At 44.3% G+C, this 23,831-nt stretch overlaps 1 protein-coding gene across 1 annotated transcript in view; it reads left to right on the top strand.

Annotated features, from left to right (window-relative positions):
• Nucleotides 1-7,315: 7,315 nt before the first annotated feature.
• SHROOM2 (shroom family member 2) overlaps nt 7,316-23,831 on the top strand; it is a 114,178-nt gene continuing 97,662 nt past the window's right edge. Inside the window, exon 1 of the mRNA XM_088520226.1 lies at nt 7,316-7,492. Coding sequence (XP_088376352.1) covers nt 7,316-7,492 — 177 coding nt within the window. The remainder of the gene's footprint in view (nt 7,493-23,831) is intronic.

Genomic DNA, 23,831 nt, shown 5'->3' with positions numbered 1-23,831 from the left:
AGATTTATTTGTAAGTAACTGTTTACAGTCCTTCCCTTAGTTAACAATGATGATTTTTTAAGTGTGTTCACAACCAAAATGCATGGGAATGCTCACATTCCATTATTTCTGCTTCAGGTTTAATGTAAATTTAGGCAGGAATATCCAAACAACAGTAATATTTCGAGTGTGAAATCATCTTTCATGATGGTAACAGCTGCAGGCTCCATTAAAAAGAATTGGGATGAAAACAGTTCATCCCAACTGAAACACTTCCCTTCCCCCAGTGATTTAAATATAACTTCAAATTCTTAATTTACATGTAAAGATGGTAGATTGATTTTGTTTTTATGCCAAGGACATATTCTAAATCAGTGTTTGATTTCTTTTTCACCAGTCTAGGTGAAAAAGAAATTCTAGGTCTGCTTTGTGTTTTCTTTAGGAATAACAGAACATAAATGCATTAAATGAGCACGCATTTGAATAACCAAATAATTGTGCATATGTGACTGATGCAACCATTTTACACTTATTTTATTGGCTTCTTGTACACCTTTTCCAGGGGAATCTTCTGTCTGATTTTTGTGAACAAGCATACCCAAGTTAGCTACTGAAGCAGTGCCTATTTTGGACTAAATCAGCCACCAAGCTTTATATGGATGAAGTACAAAGTGACTAAATGGAAAAATGCATCTATAAGCTGGAGAAAACAAATTGTTATTTATTCTTGCTGTTATTGTTCTTTATATCCTCATTTTTATGGTTTTGGTTTCAATCTATATTCCTGTATCATAGCTTAAGTCATCCTTAGGGACTGGAGAACAAGCTCCTTGAATCTCTGTGCCAATGCTGAGAATATTAGTCTTTGAACCTGTATTAAGACAGATTTTGTGGGCATATTTCTGGATCATTTTCACCATTAATCATTGCCAGCATTCTATTAATTCACAGAATAAAAAGATATTCCCCTAACAGCATACCTTTAACAGGCAAAATGTGTCTTACACAGGCAATGTGAGACACAGTTTGTATAGGAAATGACTGGTGAAAAAGATGGAAGATGGCCACTTGACAGAACGTTATCTTTTCTATACACAGAGATATTGAAAATTAGGTCTTAATGTATGCAAGTTTGCAGAGGGTACCTTCTGATCCATAAAGATGTTCAGTGTCTATCCCGTCCAGAGTATTTTTCAAAAGATAACCCCACAACACTGTGCACTTCCAATACCCAGCAATCCATACTTTCAAAAGAAATTAGTAGGCACTTCTGGGGTTGCATGTGCATCATTGCAGGTGATGGACAATAAAAACACAACCTCAGTGTAGCAAGGTCGGAGCAAATGATGCTCTACTGATACACTCTGGGACGGAGTCAAAACCCAAGTCAGCCAAACTGTACCTCAGACAGCAGCCTTTGGCTTTTTAGGTTCAGCAGAACCCACGAAAAGCTAACTCAATGTGGACATTTTTTCTCATTGTTTGACTAGATAGGATGCCCTCAAACCTGCCAGCAACTCATCTCGTACTGCTAACTGTTTCACCCTGGTCTCTCAAGAGAGGCGAGGCCAACTACTTCGCACATTTATAATTTCAATATACGAGAGGGAGGTGGTATGCAGGGAAAGATCTTCCCTCGCCAAGCACTCCTGGGCATGTGCAGAGCTGGTCTTATATCAGCCACAGTAACACCCAAACATAAAAATCTTTAGCTGGAGGGGCACACTTGATGCTTTAGGGCAAACTGCTATAGCACTGCAGGTAAAGAGCATTTAATTTGTGCTGCATACATGCTTAGCTGTACTCTCCCAAGATGCTGCATCACAGGACCTCCACCTGGACATGGTGCATGTCTGGCATAACCACACTGAGCAGAAAGGATGTTTGTAGTGAAAGAATCGTGACTATTTATAGAATGAGCTGGGAGATTTATTTATACAATGCAGATAAGCAGAAAAAAAAAAAAAAGGAAAGCCTTTTTGGGGTCAATGGAGACAAAGTCCAAGTGAAAAATTCCAGGCTACAAGGCTTTTGTCTGATCTCATGCATACTCGAATCACTTGCTATTTAACTACCCTTTTCAAAGCTTACTTCACAGCACTGCCTGCAGACGGGACACTGGAAACCCCCACTCGGGCATTCTCCCTGATTACCCCTGCTTCCAAGATTATCTTCACCAAGTACAGAATTTAAGCACAACAGATATTAAAGACCGAGTTTAAATTCATTAAAGATTGCTTCTTGGCTGCTGCGGCTCTCTTTAAGTAATTAAAACAGGCCAGTGACCATTTTCTTCCACATAAATGCAAGTGGTTCATGTTGCCCCTCAAACTGTGCGCAGGCAGAATGGACTCTCGCATGCCTGTCCCTAAACGGTGTACTCTGACCTTCCATTCCAGTTTATTTGCAAAGCTGTAGCAAATTACGGGCTTTTTCCTCTTGGTCACTCCCAGGCATAGGGAACCCTGCAGGGAGCATTCTCGCCCTCAGAAAGGTGTTTGGAGGCACTGAGCAGGCACCTTGTGGTGTTGCTAACATGCCCCTACAGCGTCCCGTGCAACTCTGGTGGCAACAGCAGTTGACTTTAAACAGCATCGGTTCCCAGAGGGCATGTTCTCCATTACAGGACCTGCTCTAAGTTACAGAGCAGGGACATACTCGTGTCGACTTTCTCCCCCTTTTCTCCTTCTTTCATAACCTGGTTACCCAGGATTGGCGGGGTGAAGGCTGTGCAAACAGGCACTGGATGGAAAGAGACAGTGCGACATCTTGGTGGTCTAGTTTATAACGTGTTGCATTCAGGGAAAAATTGCATGGGAGTCTGGTTGTAAAAAATGGTTTGAAAATCATTCTGGAATATAGTTTGAAGGCTAAGACACTGTGGATGGGGAGGATAGATCTACACTGGTTTATGTGCACTGTGTCCTTTTCAGGAAAGAAACTGCTGTGTATCCGCACTTGGTGGTCTCTGCAGACCACTTAGGTGCACAGCTGGTTTGCAAGTAAGGATTTCGTTCCTGCTGAAACTAACCCAGAAATTGTGGAACTCTGAGGAACTCCGAGAACCATTTCAGGACTGTTTTGATACAATCTGTGGATACACTGCTAAATGAAAGGAGGTCAAGGAACAAGCGTGACCTATATACTTCTGGCTGTCCACAGACTTGGGCAGATCGCTCTCTCACTCTGCTTGAGGCTGTATTTGTCTTTCCAAGGCAATTCTGTTCAACAGAAATTAGCTGTTTGAATGGCACAAATTAATGTAACTTTAAATCAGTTCATGACATTTTGTCTCTGAAAGAGGTATCACTCCCTGCCTGTCATTTATTCAGCATCATAGACAGAGACATCCCCCTCTTAGGTTTATCATCGCAGTCAGGTCCTACATATTGCTAAATCCCTGGTTTATTTTGGTACAGAAGTTGTCCATGTCTTAAAATCCGTATTTTAAGTAAGAACTGAACAAAGCTTGAATCAAAACCTTATGAGGATAGGAAGTACTGGATCCCATATGAAATTCTTTCATTGACTTCAGCTTTGTAAAAAAGCCACACAGAAATAACACAGAAGCAGATTTTTGGTCTGAAAGAACTGAAGACATCAACATATATTTGAATATTTATCTGAAACGTTGAGAACTTCTAGAGGTTTCTCCAGTACTAATTATGTGATGATGAAGCCTCATTTGCAATACATGAGAAACAAGATACACTAGAGAAAGATTTTAAAAGGGTCTAAATCAGAGATTTAGGAATTAGCTGGAGATACCCTGGAGTTTTTCAACATGGTATTTTTCACCCTGGGAAAATGGCTAATTTGTTGAAATCAAAGTGTTTTGCAGAAGATGACGATTATTCTAAAGCCATCAGAAGAAACGTGGCGGGTTCCCAAAGTAAACTCTCCTGTTCTCCAGCTATGCCAGGATGTCTGTCTCATGGGCTGCTACCCAACCTGTTTCTCCAGGTTCTCCGGACTCCCAGACTCCACAAAAAGCTGCCAGCCCACACGGCAACCCTTGAGCTACCTGGAAAAGCCATCCACTTTTGCTACAGGATCCTCTTAGTACTATTTTCAGCTGCTTTGGTCTTTGCAATGAATATTTTCAAAGGCACTAGATTTTACCCTATGTTTCACTGAATGTCTTAGCAGCACTATATAGGGCTACTACTTGCGCCACACACAATATCAGTGTGCAAGCCCTAAAAATGTCAATGGTAATATCACAGATTGTTATGACAGTGCAATTGAGGTCTATGGGGACCTCTCCAGAAATGAGATTTCTAAGTGCAAAGCTTGCAAAATGTTGAAATCCGTGGTTTTTTCCTACTGAATTTTGCCATTATTCTCACTGTGGAGCCAAAACCCTTGGCTTTAGAGAGGGCTTTCCAAACCCTTTCATCTTCACTATAGCGATTGTTCTACATATGTTTCTATACACCAACATTTCCCCCACTACTGCTGATTAGCACAATACTCTCTTGGCAAGGGTAGCAGCTTACCACGTGGAAGAAGCACCACTGGCACAAGCACCGAAGAGCTGGGGGTACCGCCGTGGCCAAGCTCCCTGGGGAGGCCAAGTCTAGCCCTGCTGCGTGGGGCGGCTGCAGCCCCTGCAACTGAACTCATGGGGCAGAACATGTCTCACAGCAGAGCCACCCCACTGCAGAGCCCAGCATCTTAACTCCAACTGCCAACCATGTGTGCCCCGAAGCATCCTTTTCTTTGCTTGTTTCAGATGGTTGAGGCAGAAACACTTCCCTTCAACCAGCTGCGATGTTTGGTGGTAACCTCCAGGAAAGGAGTGGTAATAAACAGTGGGAGGCCATAATGGCTTCACTCACCTCAGGTCTTTACTCTGGAACCATGAGTCAGAAGCCTCAGCTTCTTTCAAAACACCTCAGCTATTGGGGAGGGGGAAAAAAAAGCCCAGCTGGCACTGTAAGGTCCACCATAACAAACGCTCTCAATACTAAAACATATCCTAGACTCATCCTGCAAGCTTAATGCAGAAATGAAAAAAAATGCAGTATAAAAATGCCTCGTATCTTAAGATGTACCATTTATAGCCATAAAGGTGAAACAGACCCTGTCTTAACAGAATACTGTGATACTGTTCAAACAAAATCCTGTCATTGAGGAATTTGCTCAGTTTTTGTAGCCTTAGCGACTAAGTAAAGAACAAATAAACAAACAGTACAACAGATACAAGGGCTAGTAAATTCAGTAGAATAAATCTTCACTTTAAAATGTTAAACTAATCATATCAAGGTATGAAAGCACTGAAAAAAATATATTGTTGAAGGCTTCTGCTTTAATGCAGAAAGTTTTTCCTTGTTCCAGAGCAGTAGTTCACAACCTTAGTTCCATAATAAAGTTTGCTAGCTTTTTGTACATGGTAAGGACAGACATTAGGATCACTTCTGCATACACCATAAAGCAGCCGGTTGCAATGCCACACTGAGAATTGCTGCAATTTTTCAATTGCAAAACATGTGCACATTTTCCACTGATGTAGAACTAGCAGATTTAGAGTCTCATTTGGCTCCTTCAATAGAGCTTACATTTCCTGATTTTATATCTTCCAGTTTCAAAATCTGTACTCTTGTTTTTTCCATTGTTCTTCAATAGTGGATTTGTAAGACAGAGACAAAAAATCAGAATATCCATGCAAATCTTTAATTTCTTATGGACAATAAAAAAGCTCCAGACCTAGAGAAATGAATGTGTGAGATCTGAAAGAGTGGGTTTACAAGGAAAAAAGTCATTTTTGGAAGCACAAGTTGCTTTTATCATTTATGACGCAATCTATTTCACTTTATATATTTATATTTTATATTTCACTCTCATTTCAATGTGCATATTCAGGGATGTATTAAGCTTCAAATTGTTATTCTCCTCTCATTTTGTCCCTTAATCACAAGGGGAAATCAGTTATTCTAATAAAATATTTATATCCTACCCATAAATCTCTTGTCTGTTAGTGGGATTATTCACCTTGGATGCTTTTAATCCAGAACCCGAAGTTTGCTCCAATTGGAGTGTTATGTAAGTGATTGAATTAGATAACTGAAATGGCCAGCCTCAAAAGCAAAATATCCAGACTCTTGGATATATGCAAAACTTGCAAGTCCCCCTGTTTATACCATGTACCGCCTTAAGACTATTTGTCTTGAGGAAGATATTGATGCTCATGAGTCTTGCGGAAAATCTTCTTTGGTGTCTTAGGCTCCTCTTATAATAGCGCTTCACGCATCCAGCACCTGCGCTAAAAAAGAAAGATTGTGTGCTGACGCTTTTAAGCCACTGAAAGCTCGCATAAAGCAGGGAAAACAAACCAAAAGAAGGGAGAACCCTCAAGGAACGCGCGCTTCACGCCCAACCTCCCCCCAGCTCCGCAGGGCCCCAGGCCGGTTCCGAGCGCTCTGCGTCCCGCCGCGGGCGCGCGCCGGCCCCACGCGCGGCCCCTGCAGCTCGGCCTTCGGGCCCTGCCCCCGCGCAGCCGCGGGGCGCCCGGGCAGAGCCGCCCGGACCCCCCGGGGCCGCTTCCCCCGGGACCCGCCACCTGCCTGCGCCCTCCCCCGGGGCAGGGCCCGGCCCACGAGCCCCCACCGGGGCCTCGGCCGAGCGGGGCGGAGCGGCCCGCGCCGCCAGGGCCGCCCCTCGGGCCGGGGTCGAGCGCGGCCCCTTCCCCTCCTCCTCCTCCTCGTCCTTCTCCTCCGGCGGCGGCGGCTCCCCCGCGCCCCGGCCTCGCCTCCATCTTGCCTGGCCGCCCTCCCCGCGCGGGGCGGCGGGAGCCCTCGCCCCGCTGCCCGGCCCGGCCCCGCCTGTTGCTGCTTCCTCCACCTGCTGCCGCCTCTCGGCGGGCTGCGCCGAGGGGGAGGCGGCAGCTCCCACCCGTCTCCCCGCCGCGGGGCCAGCCCGGCGCTCGCCGGCCCCTTTGTCTGGCGACGGGGCCACCTTCCTCCCCCTCCTCCTCCTCCTCCTCCTCCTCCTCCTCCTCCTCCTCCTCCTCCCCGTCCTGCTGCTCCTCCCGCGGTGCCCGGGCTGCCCCCGCCGGCGGCTCCGCTGCGGCAGCCCCTCGAGGGCCGGGCCGGGCCGGGCCGCCCCCTCCTGGGCCGTCCCCTCCCGGCCGCCCCGCCGAGTTGCCACAAGTTGGAGCCGCCTCCCCCGCCCCGTCTCCGCGGCGTGAAACAATGCGGCGGATTGGGGGAGGAGGAGGAGGAGGAGGAGGAGGAGGAGGAGGGCAGCCCTCCCGCCGCCGATGGGGCCGGGCCGGCCGGCGCTAGCGAGCGGGGCCGGCAGCGAGCGGGGCGAGCCGCGGCCCCGACGGGGCGCCATGGAGGACGTGGGGCTGCGCGGCGCGCGGGAGCCGCCGCCGCCGCTGGTGCCCGCGGTGGAGCCGCGCGGCGCCGAGGGCTACCGGCTCGTGGAGGTGCTGCTGAGCGGCGGCGCGCCCTGGGGCTTCACCCTCAAGGGCGGCCGCGAGCACGGCGAGCCCCTCATCATCACCAAGGTAGGCGCCCGCCGGCGGCCGCGCGGCTCCATCTTGGGACGGGGCGGCGCGGAGGGCGCCCGGCCCCGCGGCGGCACCTGCGCCCCTCCGAGAGCGGGGGGTCCCGAGGCACCGCTCCCGAGGGGCGGCTCGGGGCGCCCCTGAGCGCCGTGCGCGCGATTCCATCTCTTACCTTATTATTATTTTGGGGGACCGTCTGGGTGAATCTCTTAAGCGCTTCCCAAGGAGCTTTCGGGGCAGCGCGGCGCAGCGCGGAGCGAGCCCAGCTCCGGCTCGCCAGAGCATCGTCCGTTTAGTCGGGAGCGTCCCGCGTCCCCGTGTAAAGCCTGGAAAGCCGAAGCGCGGGGCGGCCCCGCGGGGATGGGGCTGGCGTGGAGGAGCCCTGCTCCCTGCCCTGCGCTGGGAAGGATGCTCCGCGGGGCCCTCGCCTTCCCCTCGGTGTCCAGCGCGGAGAGCGGCCACGGGAAGGCCGGGCCTCCTCGCTCCGGAGCCGGCTCTTCCCCGCTGCGGTTAAACCTGCAGATGGAAAATAATTGGGGTAACCTTTTGTATCCCCCTTCTTCCTTAAACAAAAGGTCTTGCGGCTATGGACAAATCCATGCCCCAGCAATGGGGGAGGGGGAGGCCCCTGGACAAATACATGTTTTTTTTTTTTTTTTTCATTTTTCTTTTTGTATCTCCTTGTATACTGACACCTTCGCAGCAAACTGGGCATGAGTAGAAGTGCATCACCTTTTCTAGGAAACGTTATTAGTTTGGCTGTGTTTTGACGCATGGATCGCTATCCCCAATAACACTTTTGCTTGTGTTGTTAAGGCAGCTCTTGTTGCACAGTGAAAAAAAGAATTAAAGTGGATCCATATGTAGTTGGGAAAAAAAGAAGGCACATTAGCAAAGCGCATTTCGCTCAAGTTCTATAGGAAAGAAGTATAAGCTGTCAGTCTGCCGCTCTGAATTCTCATTTTAGAGGGACATAAACAAGGTCAGAGGTTGGCAAATTGTGTGCTATCTATACCAGAAATTGTGGTAGTCTTATACTTCTGATGGTGGCATTGCAAGTTGTCCAGCACATTCTTTCTTGCCACCCTTGAAATTCTTGTGTTATGGACTTTCAGAGACAGGATGTCTCTTAGCATCCTTTCCTAGAACTCTTTGCTACTGCTGTATTTTAAGAAAAGTGTCCTCCATCAGGAGATGTGTGTGCTGCAAAGCGCATGTGCCTCTTGGCAGTTTCCTTGATTAGCAGGTAGCGAAACGGTGAGGATCCGAGGGAAGGAGGAAAGAGCTCCTTATGCACATTTTGGCTATCAAGGGTCAAATCCAGTAAGTCTCTTTTCTGGTAGTGGCTATTGCCACCTCTAGAGACTCTTGCAGTTATACCTATTTGTAATGTTACCTATGCATTAAGTAATACATTTAAGTATTTGTGGCATGAGGATGTGGCCAAGCTGTATAAAGGGAAGTATTTGGGAATGGGAATTTTTTAAGCTGGATCTGTTGCCCAAGGAATAATTATGTGGAGCCTTGATACCTATTGAAACATGCTACCATGCTGATGAGAAATCTTTCCTGGTTAGTGACAGTGGGCCCAGAAGGGACAACCTGGATCATTTCATGTGTTCTGAGGTTTTAGAGTGTATTTTTTATTTGCAGCTGTTTAAAGATCTGGTTCTGAGACTAGGGACTGTCACTTGTCACCTGGGGGACTCCAGTCCTTTAACCACTAAATCTTCCTCTTGGTTTGGCCCACCCATCTTGTTTATTTTATTTTTTTTCATGTACATCTTTCAGTGGTGGAAAACTACTGGAAAGAACAGCTTAGGGCTGTGTGGTTAGAACAGTCCCTTATTATAGAAAGAGATGGGAAGTTTATCTTGTTTTGTTTGGTGAGAGCCCCGAACTTGAGTCTTCCACTTCCTGAGCAAAAGTGCTCCCTCATTTGCCTATCACAGAAAAAGGCAATGCCACTTGGTCTGTGTTCGTGCTTCCTCCTTTTCCGGTGGCGTGTCCTGCTCTCCTTTCCAACAAGGAGGCTGATTATTGTTCAAGAAACTCTGCTGGACTGAACCCTCCAGAAAATCCCAATTTTGAGGATTCAAACGGTGCTTAAGTCTGAGCTTGATATTGAGCTCTGTCTCGCTCAAGTCCAGGGCTGTTGGGGGATGTGAAGATACATGACATTAAGTGCCACTCTTTAAGGGGAGGAATGTGACAAGGTGTGAATGGAGTTTCAGATAGCAGCTACTTAAGGGGGATTTCTAAAAATTTGTCTGTCTCCTTTAGCACCATCTCCAAAGGAAGATCACTCTTTGAAGAAAGTTGCACATTTATGCTAATGCTGGGAATTCTGTGGCTTTTGAGCTTTCCATGGAGTATTCGGGACAGCTGCCATAGCTGTCTGAAAAGTAGTGCCCGAAAATACTGTAATTGAAAAGACTTTAGTAAACAAGCTTATGTTGTTCATTTTACAGCACTTGCCTTGTAGCGAACGTCCCTGGTGTTAGTTTCTTTGGTTGTGCGGATATTTCACTTGCTAGTAGGAAACAAAATGTTTTTCCAGCAATTATGTTGGAAGGGGGGGGCTCTGGAGCAAGAATGGTTGCACAGACTACTTGGGAATTTCTTGTTTTAATTGACTTGATTTCAAGTTAGTAGTGTCCTTTGATCCACCAAACTGCCAATAATCACCGAGAGAAAGGCATGCTAAGCAGAAGAAAATCCGTGTTTTCAGCCTCAGCAGGGAGATAAGCATGTGTTCAGCCCCAGGAATGCGGGGAGAAAGAAACCCGCTTTCCTCGTGCAGCACGCAGGGAAAGGTCAAGCTGGAGTCACGCTCCGGAACCGGCCGCGGAGCCGCCGCTCTCCTCTGCGTGTTGGTTCCCGTCCCCGCAGCGAGCGGGAGAGGAAATGGCCTGCACCAGGTGGGCAGAACCCCAGGCTCATCCGCAGCGCAGAAGGTTGGGGGGTTCTTCCCCCCCCCCTTTTTTTTTTTTTCTTGAAAAAACCCTTTTTTTTCAGTGTGGCAGGGATAGGCACGGAGACGGACGGAGCATGATGCGGCTTGCTCAGTCTTCTAGTGTCGTGGCTCTTCTGTAGCCGGCCCCACCCACGCAGATGCGTGTTGCTGACTAATATTTGAGAAGAAAAAAGTATTTCCTACTGCTATTATAATGCTTATTATTTTCGTCTCTTAAAAAAAAAAAAAAGGTACCTTTTTTTTTTTTTCCTGATCCTTACGCATGTAGGTGATGACATTCCAAAAAATTGCCCAAAGGCAACTTGTTCTTGCCTAATTTGGTGTCTTCAAACAAAGGACTTACTTTTTATAGTAACCTGTGTGTTTCAACAGAAGATGAAATGACTGTGGACTTTAATTAGAAGGTTTTTTTTTTTTCTTTTTTTTTTTTTTTAAGTGATCTGGAGCATTGGAAGTAATGAAAATGAAAAGTCAAGCTGCTCAAGTGTGAACCTTCTGAAAATCCCTGATAGCTGCATTATCTTGATTACTTTTGCTTTAAAATGGCTCTTATCTCAGGGGAACAACTTGTAGTGTCACTCACAGCATGGGTTGCCGGTGATAGATAGAAGACATTGGTGCTCAACTCATTTTGTTCCCTATATTAACAGAATATAGGAACTCCATAAAGTTGTTCTACACTCAGCATTATCCTTAGTCTATTAATAAATAGGAAAAAAATACATGACTTGTGCTTTTCATGGAAGATTGATGGATCATTTAAATCAATTCCTCTTTAGTACCAGCGTTACAAGGGCCTGCAGCCGTAGCTCCTCAAGCTATGATCTCATTGCAGGCTAATCAAGGCAGGGCTTGGCTGGTATTTCAACAAGGTTTCCAAGTGAAACCGGGATTGTTGCAAGGAGCTGTGGTGCTGATCTAGTAGATAGAGTGCTTGTCTCCTGAATCAGGGCTGAATTCGTGCCCCGGCTGCAGGTACTGCACGGCAGAGGGGGAGCAGCCTGTCTTACCCTTTCCTTCTTGCTCCCCTTAGTTCCCTTGTGCTTTCCTAAGTGCTCCTGCCTGTGGTTAGCTGCAAGCTGTAATTCATCTGAACTAATTGCTGAAATTGTTTAAAGCAGAGCTCCTGTATGCAGAGACTGCAGAACTTTTCCATGCTGCCTGCATCAGTTTATTTCAGTAGTGAGTGAAATGATTACTTCATTTTCATTTAAATATTATTAGAGCTACACCTAAAAGCAATTATTTCTACTGAAATACAGGAGCAACATTTAAAAATAGCTTTAATGGTGGTATGTGTAACTAAAAACCACAGTTTTATTCTCTGACATAAATACCCACTTTGGGCCGCCTCGAGTTAACTGTTTGAGGGGAGCTACCTAACAATTCTCAAGCCTTGATGTGGAGCATGGTGTCCACAAAGCCAGCACTTGGTGGTAGCCCCTGCGGGCTGCCCACCGCTTCCAGATAAACGTGCTGACCTTGGTGGGAATAGTTGGTTTGTAAATTGTTAGGAGCTGTTGTAGTGTACCTGAGAAGAGGAGGTCAATCCCCCCGCAGTCTTGCACTTTTTTCCTTCAGGTCTGTGTTCAGTTCTAGAAAGAGGTAGTAATATGAAGTATTGGACATGTGTCATCGCCTTAATATTTCTCTTCAAACTTTGGCTTAGTTCTTCCAGTTACTGTGTTTGGGGAAAAAATGGTTTGAGTTAGACTGTCTCCTTTGTGCTACTAAGCTTGATATTTTAGTAATTTTAGGTAACGTCAATTTTAGGTAACATCTGTGTATGACAGCGAAGTTGCTGTATTAGGAATTAGGTCACATCATGTTGCTATTTATCGTTTTTTCCTTGTCAGCTATGTTAATTTTCCTTTTTCCTTTTCTTTCAGTGTTATTAAAAACAGTTCTGGTTTGAGTAGTGTTAGCATTTTGTCTGGTTGCTGGACCTGAGTGCCACTGGTCTTGGAAATTCTTTCTGGAAGTTCATGTGGGTGCTGCTACATGGTGACGATACCAACTGAAATGAGAAATGGAGTTGAAATGAGAGGATGAGTGGAAAGGCTTGTGCCTTGAGAAGTGTCAAGTCCGTTTAATGACGTGCTGAGAAGGCAGCAGTCTAAGAGGAGTGTGTTGAAATTGGTGGTGCCTCACAGGACTGAAACGCTGCTCGTGTCTCCTTGGCACCTTTCTCACCTTCTACAGGAGGGAGATGGTTCCGAGAAGGTGTCAGAAAGCTGCTGTAGAAGCCAAACAAACCTCCTTGCGATAAGCGCGCCTTAACTGCGGAACCTTCCAGTTGCTTCCGGATTGCTTCCTCGCCTCTGTGTTTCCCACTTGTAACTACTTAGGGAAAAAATATCAGGTCTACCGTGATTTCTAGTTGAAATGAGCACACAACCCAAAACATTGGTGTCTGTTAAGTTTGGCACAAGAATTGGTGGGCTTCGTGAGAATAGTTACTGCAACAGGCGTTAGAGGGCAAAATTGCCTACTCATTTGAATCTTTGTTAATTCGGTCTATAAAGGATGGTTTAAACTTGTTTCGTTTTAGGAGTTAGTTGCTGCTTTTCAGTATGGATTTTGGACGTCACCATGGGCAATAAGTGACAGCATTAACATAAAAACAAAAGAGCAGCAAGACACCGCTAGGTGATGTTTGCTGTTGCAAGATGATTGCCAGAAATGCTATTTATTACTTAGTTATACGTTGTATTTGTGTTTTACTTGTCTTTAAGAGGGAAAAAGAATGATGATTTGTGTGGTGTTTGTGCATATGATATATGATGTGCATATATAGTCTTACTGAGCAAAGCATATATATTTTGCCAGCAGATCTCGATTTACTGTGTTCTGCCACTTAATGCATATTTAAAGTAAGGGAGTGTGGAAAGAACAAGGTAAATGGGAAATGAAACCTGGTCATCAATAGATTAGAGCAAACAGCTGTTCAGCAGTGAGCAAGCCAATATTATGTCACTTATCTGAGCTGCTGCTCTTGAAGAAAGCTGTTTCTGTTCAGACTTCATACGGATCAATGCTGAGGACATGCCGTGTGTACATGGATCTAGTTCTGTGGCTCTTTTCATTAATGAAAACTGAGACAGGTCTTGGCCACTGGGCAGATTTTTTTTTTTTGTGCTGTAGATTTAAATGGTATTGTGCTTGAAGGCTTTCTCAGAAGAAATATGTAAAAAAGGTGCATTTATGCTAAGATTTCATACATTTTAAATTATACAAAATTAGTCCTTATTTTCAGTGTGTTGAGCTTATTTGGCCAATTGAGTTTTCTTTTTTTTTGTGTGTGTGTGTATTAAGAAAAGTGTTTATGCCTCTGTAAAGCCAATGAAAGTATCTTTTTTGTGTGTACTTTCAAAGTAAGAAACAAAATTTGGCAACCTTCTAATTCCACATAGGACAGTGCTTTTAGTTTCCTAAAGACTGTGTAGGAGGCTTTCTTGTTGTTATTTTAGAATAACATTCCCACTCTGGTTATGTATGTTAATAGTTCTAATTTTTGTACTTCCTGTAACTTGGCAAATATTTTCAAGCTATAGCAAAACAGATGTGAAGGTTTACACAGTGGACAACTGAATGCACTTCGGTTTAAAGAGTTGGCAAAAGCTCTACAATTTGAAGTATTACCAGGTTTTTAAATCGGGAGGATTTCTGAAAATTCAGTTTACTTGGAGGATGTTTGTATCCTTTACATGTACTTTGCCAAACAGCAGACTGCTGGTGGCAGACTTAAGTTAAACGTCTAGCAGAAGTAGGTATCTTTGGAAAGTGATTTGTGGCACTTAAATTAGATGCAACTTGGGTGCTCCGTGTTGCTATTGGGAGGTCCCTGCTGTTTGCTGCCAGCTATGGAAGAGGCTGAAGAAACCCGTGTTTCCCTGATATGTACCTAGGTGCCTGCATCGCCTACCTGAAGTTGCTTGAAATATTCTCAAGCAAGGTTGTTGTCTATTTGTTTGGAACGTGTGTGCCTTTAGCTAAAACTGTTAGAAAATTCTTTGTTTTTCTCATCGTTTCTGCTTGTTGCAAGATTTGATTTATCAAGCTAATCAGGTGAGGGTTGTAACCTACCAGGGGCAGTGTTTGCAAATCTGGGAGAGGGGTCCCTTCCCCTCACCCCCCACCCTGTAAATTAGCACAGTGTCAGTGCTCGATGTCGAATGAATTCAGAACATGCTCGGGAAGTGCAGGGCAGGTCCCGGAGGTAACAGAATAGTTCCTGGAACGTAACAGGTGAGTGGGAGGTCTTTTCAGTGGTCTTTGCATGTAGCTGAAGGTCACGGTGTATTTCCAGGCTCCCCAGAAGGGAGCGGACCTGCTGTTGGGTAACTGCCACAAGTTGCGGCTTCGAGAAGTCAAACAGCTTCCTAGGTACACAATTCTTAAGTGGGATTGTAAAGAATAGAATACTCCCTTTACAGAAAAAAAGGGAAATATGCAAAGAAGTGAAGTAAGGACCCATGGACTGGAGTGCTTGAGGCTGTGTGAGAGCTGGTCATTTCAAAGTTCTGGATCTTGATGAAACAGCAAAATTGATCAGACACTTCAAGCTGTTCAGGAAGGCGCTTAGCAGCATTGCCGTGGAGGGGTAGGCTCCAAATCTTACGTTACTGTATTTCTTCCCTTTATCCCATTTCAAAAATAAGCCTTTACCTCTGTTTCAGCCCAGCTTTCTCTCTCCTCCAGGTTTCTCTCTCCATTTTTAAATTACTCTTCTTCAGAATTATTTAAATTCTTCTACCTATTTACCAGTACATCAGCTGTGATATCTGGGGAAGGAAATATGTTGTCGTGTTTCCTGGATACCTAGTTTCCAAGGAACTGCATGTACATCCTCCAGAGCATTTTGAATTGGGCGGAGCAGCCCGTTGTTCAAAGGCAAAACTAAGAAAGGGCGAAAACTAAATCTCGGTGACCGAGCGCTGGGAATGGGGAATACGAGATCTCTGCTGAAGTGGTCGAGAGCTCCGGGCTGTCTCCCCGTAGGTGACAGCAGTGCGATTTCTCTGATTTCATCCCTTCTTGCAAACGCTTCTCTCCCCAAACGCTGGGTCGTGAGGAAGTGCCGTTGCTGTGGGTGTGGGTCACCTTGTCTGTGGTGCTTGCCGTGTGCCATAGCAGAGCGCTTGGGCTCTTGGCTATTCCGTCAACCCGTTTCCAAGATTGAGGCTATTTTTGTCTCCATGGTTTTGAGTTCTGCGCCCAGGGGGGAGGTCACTTGTGTGTTCATGTATCATGTAGCACAATGGGATGTTTAGTTTTGTGGTAAGCGTAGAGGTAGATATCTCCCATCGGTTTGGGAGGGTGTGAAGCTGAACTGAGCTTTGCTGCGGTGCAAGTGCAGCACCCTCTGTCATTCTGCTGTGACATGTGTAATCCATGGAGCAGAGCAGTATGTCCCAGTTCCCCAAATACGTGTAAAACCACTCAGCATCCTTCAGGAATCAAACTGCTGATGCTGCTGGTGCAGTGAATACTTAAAAAAAAGTGTCTGTTGATGGAGGGGAGGGGTTAACAATATTTTATTTGGGAGCTGCACATAGTCAATAAAACATAATCATTTAAGATAATATTGTAGAAAAATGATTTCATGCTGAAGGAAGTGAAGGGCTTCCTACACAGTATCGGTTAGTCATCATGATTAATTTTCTTAAACAAATGAGATGCAAAAATGGGCTTGTGGGTGTGTAGCTGGCCGAGGTCTGATATAACCAATACTACAACTCCTGATGGATACTTAGTTTCTGAAGAGTGAAAAAAGATACAGTATGGTAAATAACTTTTTTAATATATACATAAATATTTTCTTGATTTGGTTAAAAGGAGGACATTATATTCTCATAAGAGTCAAATACAGTTGCCTTTGGTAAGGACTAAGAAAGCATCTTTTTGCACAGTCATTCATTTCAATAAAAAGAAAAAAGAAAATGCTTTCTATTGACACACAATATTTTATTTTATGTGTTTACATATGGAAAGACATAAACTCAGGTAAAACTTTAAGCTTTGTGTGTTTGTTAAGTATGAAGACTAGATTTTAGAGAAACATATTTTCAAAATTAGGATTTAATTTAAATACCTTATAGTCTAATTCTGACATAACAGCACTTCAGTGTATTTCTAAATATAAAGGCTTCTGTAAAATAAAAAATCAATGTCTTGTAGACCTGGAAAAGAATCCTTTTTTTTTTTCAACATCTTAAATGTTGTTCTGGTGCTGTTTGGTTATTTCTGCTTTTTCAAAATTGCTAGGGATAATTTTAAAGCTATATTGTAAAAGTTTCCCCCCTTTATAAACTGTATGTATAGTATGTGAAAGAATGTGTATTTCCTTTTTTTTTTTTTTTTTTCTCCCCTTTTTCCTGTTTTAAAAAAGAGGAAAAAGCCTTTATTTTGCCTCCCCCCCTCCCCCGGTTTGTAAAACTTAAATTCCAGTGATATATTGTAAAATAAGTGTTATTTCTGCAGCCTCCGCGTTCTGGCAGCTCCTCAGGCTGCTGTGCAGGGCCGGGAGGAGGCCGCCGCACTGCCCCTGTGCACCTTCCCGCCTGGGTAGTTTCTGGCATTGCTCAATCTGGTGGCAGGGAGGTCTCTTGGGCAAGTCTCGGGTTGCTTAACTGGATGTCTTCTGGCCGACTGAGAAAACCCTCCTCTAAAAAAATATCATAGCGGTGACCTAATGTGTCGAAGGTGTAGGTGGGTCAAAAGTGACGGCACAGAGGCAGGTGGTGCCTCTTAGTGACCTGGAAATGGGGAGACCTGCTAAGTGAATCGCCCGTTTTGCCGCCGATCGCTTGCATGCTGGCGCGCAGTTGTATGGCCGGCCTCCTTGCCTCACTCTGAATAGGAATAACAGTTTTCCTACTATGCGAGGGTCTCATTTCTCATACATAGCAAACCTGAGATCAGAAGCGCTGAAGTATTATGGTGTCAAAGACTGCATGGTTTTCACAGTAAAAAACAACCCCCAAAAGATGGAAAACCTAGGAGTATGTAAAAACAGCCTTCCTAAAAGGCTAGAAATGTGCAGTTTGGTCAGGAATAAATCCTTCTTCACAGCAGAAACCAAGGCTTGCTGCTTGTGTATCTCCACATTCTTCATAAATAACGTACTAAAGTGAGCAATTAGATGTTGCTTCACAAAATTAAACTCCACTGCCTACCCAAAATGCATAGATGCTCTTGCTGCTTCTGAAGAGGGGGAAAGACTAATGGAGTGAGAGTGTCTGTCAGCACTGCCATGAGAGAGGGAAAAAACACCCCGCTACAGCCTTGCTATAGGAAAGGCCAACCTGACATTTCAATCTGGGAGATGTGAAACATTTGCTAACAATAAAGCTTCCTAAGAAAGTAGATTTTTATAGCTGAGACATATGGTTCTGCTGACCATTTGACTTTCCTTTGATTTCTCAGAGCTGTGACTTGCTTCAAACTTCTTGATGCCCTTGATAGAAATGTACCAACAGTGACTTAAAGACTGATGGCATTAACGTGGTTTATCATCCTCTTTAAGAAGATAACCTAGGACACAAGTTTCAGTAGGATGAAGGGAATGCGTGTGTGTTTTTTCTAACCGAAGCTGAATGTAAAAACACAGTTTCTTCATCGGCAGGTTACCAGAACCACCTGTTTGCTCCTGTTTGTATCGGCGTGTTGTGCAATCCCTCCTTGACCGATTTCATCCCGGGGTTGAAATCCAGACTTGCCTCTTGAGATGCAGTGCGGCAGCAGCCGGCCTGCAGCAGCCGGGCTGGCCCCGTGTGGGGCGATGCTGCCCGAGCAGGTTTGTTGGCAGGAGGGGAGCAGAGGCCGGGGTGGCAGCGCTCGGCGCCTCACGCAGCGGCCCAGGGGCGTCAGTCTGGAGGGTGACAGGGCCCGGCAACAGGCTGCCCAGAGAGGTTGTGGGGTCTCCTGCTCCAGAGATCTTCAACACGCGCCTGGATGCCACCCTGTGCCACATGCTCTAGGTGTCCCTGCTGGAGCAGTGGGGTTGGACTAGGTGATCTCTAGAGGCCCCTTCCAACCTCAACCGCTCTGTGAACACGAGTTGTTTCAGACAGCGGGAGAAGAGCCCTGCGCCTCTTCATTTGCTGTCGTGAGCGGTCCCGGTGCAGAGCTGTGTCCTTTCTTCGTTTCATAATTCCCCAAAATGCACCCAGCCCTCCTGCCTGTTCTGAGATCAGCTGACCTCTGATCGTGACTGAGGTCCTGGTAAAAGGCAGACACTCTGCTCGTTTTTATCTCGGACTACAGCAAATGTTTCCAATGGGAAAGTCTAGGTGAATGCCTTCTAAAACAGCACTAAAAGCAGTAATGACACATTACAACCAGGCCTGGATCTCTTGTGGGTACCTCCTTGTTCCGATGCATGGAATTTCGTGGGATATTTGATAGCTACCGATTGCAGTTCCTTGTGGCCAGTTTTTGCTTTGTTTTGTTTTTGTTTTGTTCTGAAGAAGTTTTTATGAGAAATTTTTGTTCAGCCTTTTTGGAATGAAATATAAAATTGATTGTATATCCTTTAATAACACATAACCGAGTCATACTGTTAGGGATTGCTTCTTACTTCAATGGTTTTAGATTTTGGAAGAAAAAAGTCTTCCTGTAGATTTGTTGAACTCTTTCTCTACTAGGTCTGGTGCTAATTTAGGAAGTAAAAATCTTTTTAGCTTCTTCCTGGCCACTGGAAAGCTGCCTCTATCTCGACCTCGGCTGTTACAAACCATTCCAAACAAAATTCTCCAGGGATGCATTTGGCTCTGTTAGCAGTGAGACTGGCGTCTAACTTATAAATCATTAACAATTAAAGTTGGTGCCATGAAAAGCAGGCTATCCTCCTCCTCTTCCTCTCCTCCCCCCACTCCCAAATGAAACTCGAATGGAATTGCAGTTCTTCAGGCTTGGACCTGTATCTCCCATCTGCCCTAAGTGGATCCAGGGAAGCAAAAAGTATCAAGTCGACTGTGAAATCTGAAATGTTCTCCTATCCTCAATTCTCACATGTTCTTTGTGAGAACAAGTTAAGGCTGCCTATATTGCATGATGCCAGCGTTATCCTAGTTACGCATTTCTCAGATGATTCTGTGGAGTGATTTCCTTGGTAATTTGGGTATTTTCTTTCTTAGTGTGAGTATGTGTGTTGACCAGCTTGGTGTGTATTACTGTTTTAAAGCAGGTGAGAAGGAGGAAAAAAAAGTGATGGCCTAGAGGCCTCCGTGTAACTTTATCAACTGAACTGCAGTTGCCTCCAAGAGCGGGGATAGGCAGTTGTTCCCTGTGGGGGTCGATACTAGAGGGGAATGGGGTGTTTAGCCCACTGTGTTTAGGCTCTCTCCACTGCCAAGAGCATGTTGTGATTCAAGGACTGGCTTCCAGGTTCTGCTGCAGCGTGTTGTAGCTGCCTGTTTTTGCTTTCCTTTTCTCTTCCCAATACTTGATTGTGAATTTCTTATCCCAGTCTTGCCCTGTCTTGCCTAAGAGCCTTTATTCCTTATTATTCTCCTCACCTGTGTTGTTCTGGACTGCATTCAGCAGAGGAAAGCAGCCGATACTTCCCGTTTCTCTTGCCCTGCTCTTTCCATGCTGAGCTCCAAGCGGGCTTTGCTGTGGTCAGCTCCGTGCGGTTTTGCTTACATGGCCTCTCTCCTCCTCCTTCGCCACCTTGCTGCCTGCACCCCCAAGCCTGTGAAGTGCTCTCACCTCGGCAGAGCTCTTCAGAGGACTCGCACCCCCCAGAGACTTGTGCTTGCTTGGATGCAGTCCTGTGCCACGTGCCCTAGGTGTCCCTGCTGGAGCAGGGGTGTTGGACTAGACGATCTCTAGAGGTCCCTTCCAACCTCAACCACTCTGTGATTCTGTGATTCTGTGCTAGCTGAGCCCGAGGTGTTTAACTCAAGCAATGCAAATCCCTACAACAGCATGTAGACATGTGGACATACTGGGCGCTATCAAATATACCCCTTCTATTGAAGCAGGAAATGTTAGAATTCTCAAATAAAATGCTTTCTTTTTATTCTTTTTAACATAGATATTTGTCTCGTGATTTGTTTCTTGGAACTGGATGAGGCACTTCAACAAAATAATGTGGTTTGAGGCTCACACATAGAAAGAAAACATTCTGCCTAACTGATGAATGTATGGGAAATTCATCACCCGCTCACAGAAAACACAGTCTCGCAAGGGGAAGCATCAGACAACTTTATGATCGGTGAAATGGCAAATACTGATAGGTTAGTTAAAGAAATGGGTCTTGCAGTAGGATAAGGACAGAAAATGGTTTTTGTCAAGCCATGGCTTAGATACTAATTGATTATCAAGGTATAATATAGAAAGCAAAGCAACAAAAAGATGTCAGCACTTGATTGTATTGAAATGATCAGGATTTGGAGAACTGAGAGGAAAAATTTGGGTTTTGTTGTTATTGGTATAGTTGTGTTTGAAATCAATCCAGCTGCTTATTGGATTCAAAGCCAGAGTAGATACAAAAGGCTGTGACCTGGAGAAGTGTCCAGAATATTGGTATGCAGCAGAGCACATCCTGCTTTCTCTGTTACTGCAACTTGTGCAGCCAAGATCTTGTCTTATTTAGCTTTGGTTTATCTGAGATTGCGCTCTGAAGAGAGGTCTATCTGCCTGGGCTAGTGGCTGTTGTGCAGTGTTTGATGGTAGTTGTCCAGGTGATGTTTTACCTTGTAGAAAAGACCAAAAGAAATGTTTCTTTTTTGAGACATTCCGAGACTTACTTCTCTTTCTGATTAGGCTGTGAATTAAGGCAGGAGGGGAATGACTAATATCACACATTTCTGCAACAACTGGCTTTAATATACAGTGAAAGAAAGGGAATTTTACCTTTTTGAGCACCTATTGTTCAAGCCTTGCAGTTTTAGAAGGAAAGCAGAAGCACCTTATGACCTTTGGCACATTCAGTTCAATTCACAAACACAAATTCAATGAGGGTTTTTTTTTTGTTTGGTTGGTTTTGTTTTTTAACTGAGTTTCAAATGCATTTTTTTACTTGCATTCTCAGATCCTGAATGCTGGTCCCAGATCCTTGACCAAAATTGTGATAATGAATACCAGTCTCTTCAAAGTTTTCAAGCTTATGTATTTGAAATTAAATCTGTAAGTTTATCTTAAAGCACTGAAAATAAATCTGTGAGCTGTATTTCTGTTATAGCACTTGTTTAATGCAGTGCAACCTGTGGCCATGGCATGGGTGCAGAAGTCAGGGACTCTAAGAAGAGTCAAGGTTCAGCTTCTCATGGAAAGATAAACATCTGAGAGCAAAAAGGCAGCGCTGTTGTGAAGAAGCAGAACAGGGCCCTCCATCCTCTAAGCAAGAGGACAGTCACCATTAATAGCAGGAGCTTTTTTGTCCTCTGTGAGTTGGCTCACTGACAGTTGACAGGGAATTGCAGTTTGTGAAGAGGTTGCTGAAAATTCACTAGTGTTTATGTGCTGGAAAGAGGCATATTATTCACTTTGAAAATATATTTTACTGGTGGAAATGGAAAAAAATACCCATCCTATTAGCTTTATCAAAAGAAGTTTGACTCTAGAGTGTATCCATCTGCGCAGAACCAAAATATGGTAGGTTTTTAATCTAGTACACATGAAGACTTGCCATGTTTGAAATAATGTCATAGTTGTTAACCTGAAAAGGAAGCTTCCAAGGCAAGCCTAGGTTTCATGTTGCTTAATGTTTTTCTGAGATGCACTTGCTTCATCTAAAACAAGTTCCTGGGCTGCAGGTGGAGGTACCTGAATGGTACCTGAATGAGAGCAGATCAGAATTGACGTTAGACTGGGGTTTGCTAGGGCCCTTGGTCTTTTCTGCTTTCATAGATGCAAGGAAGTCAGATCTTCTGAAATGAAACAGAGCCGTAACATCTACCATAGGCCCTCGGACTTGGAGCTGGAAGAAAAATGTGGAGAGGAGTTATTGCTGCCTCAGATATTTACCTTCAGCCCTCTGATTTGTTGATATGTACCCTGATGATACAGCCAGCAATTCTTAAACCAAACTGTGATGCTCCATGAAGAAGACCTGTCAGCTGGAATCCACGTTCTCTGAAGAGTCGGGAAGTGGTCTGAAGAAACTTCGTATGGTCTGTTTTTAAAGTGGACATGTAGGCAGTGCATGTTTCTCATGCTAACTTAAGGGGAATACCGAAAGCATTAATCCTGTAATGTTAACAGATACTTGTTTTGTGACAAAACACAAGTGGACATTGGAATTCTAAGCCAAGAGGTTTGACATTTTGTGATGGTAGCCAAGTGTAGAACATGCAATCTGTAAAATCCATTGATTAATCACAGAGGAACAGAATAATGAAACTATTTTGACTGATAATGATCAGGTTAAGTGCAGGCAGAAATTATACAAATTATTTTCTATTGCATCTGTTTGCAGGATCCTCAAATGAAAATATGTGGCTTTCTTGGTCATTAAACACAGCTTTGGAACCTCTGTTTCCTCATGATCCTAAGATTGTTTATATGAGATATGAAATCAGAACTGTGTTATATTTTTATTCATGCTGAGACATAAGTTGAAATTAATTCTACTTAATGTGTGTTTCTATATTTTGCATTATTTCCCACTCTCACCAGTGATTCTTAGCCTTATAATCAGCACCACATTAGTGTTTGGAGTTAAAACTTTCTTTGTAGGTTTGTCTCTCAAGTAGTAAACCTTCGAATCTATTCATTTTGTTTTCAGAGAGCCCATCTTACCAGTGAAAATAAAAGATCTATAAAATATTTTGGCTTGAAAAACAAAACTCTGCCTAAAAATATCTGTCAATCACAGAGGTTGTTACTGTGGTGGTCTTCATGATTTGTTTGTGCTTCTCGAAAAAAATCAAAATACTCCTTCCATGCTGAGAACAACAGAACAGCGTGGGGAAGAATGAACTTGTATGAAGTGCCCCCTGAGTCTGGTTTTAGCTGTAGAACAAGCTTTATTTTACTCCTTGCACATGTTGGCAGCCACGCATTTTAAACTTTCATAAAGATTCAGGCTGAGAATTTTAAGGCTGCATGAGGAAATTGGTATCCAATCCCTAAATAAGTCTAAACTTTTTCATACATGATAACAGATATCACTGGTGAATCTCCAGTCCAAAGCAGTGCCTGATAAACTAGCCATGCTTTCAAATCAGTAAATATCCTTTCTCTATAAATACAATAAACAGTGATATAGTTTTGCGATATAGGTTTGCATCATAATCTGCAACTGGCACTTAACAAAAACTTTGGCATTTAACAAAGCTCATAATAATCTTACTGCATTGTATGAAAATTTGCCATGAATCTTACAGCCTAAATAATACCATAAAGTGGAAA

Source organism: Tinamus guttatus, unplaced genomic scaffold (genome assembly GCF_059628265.1).
Source record: "Tinamus guttatus ecotype Peru unplaced genomic scaffold, ASM5962826v1 Tinamus_guttatus_pri_ptg000083l, whole genome shotgun sequence".
NCBI classification, from domain to species: domain Eukaryota; kingdom Metazoa; phylum Chordata; class Aves; order Tinamiformes; family Tinamidae; genus Tinamus; species Tinamus guttatus.
The sequence above is the reverse complement of the archived record's forward strand: the minus strand, read 5'-3'. Positions and strand labels throughout refer to the sequence as shown.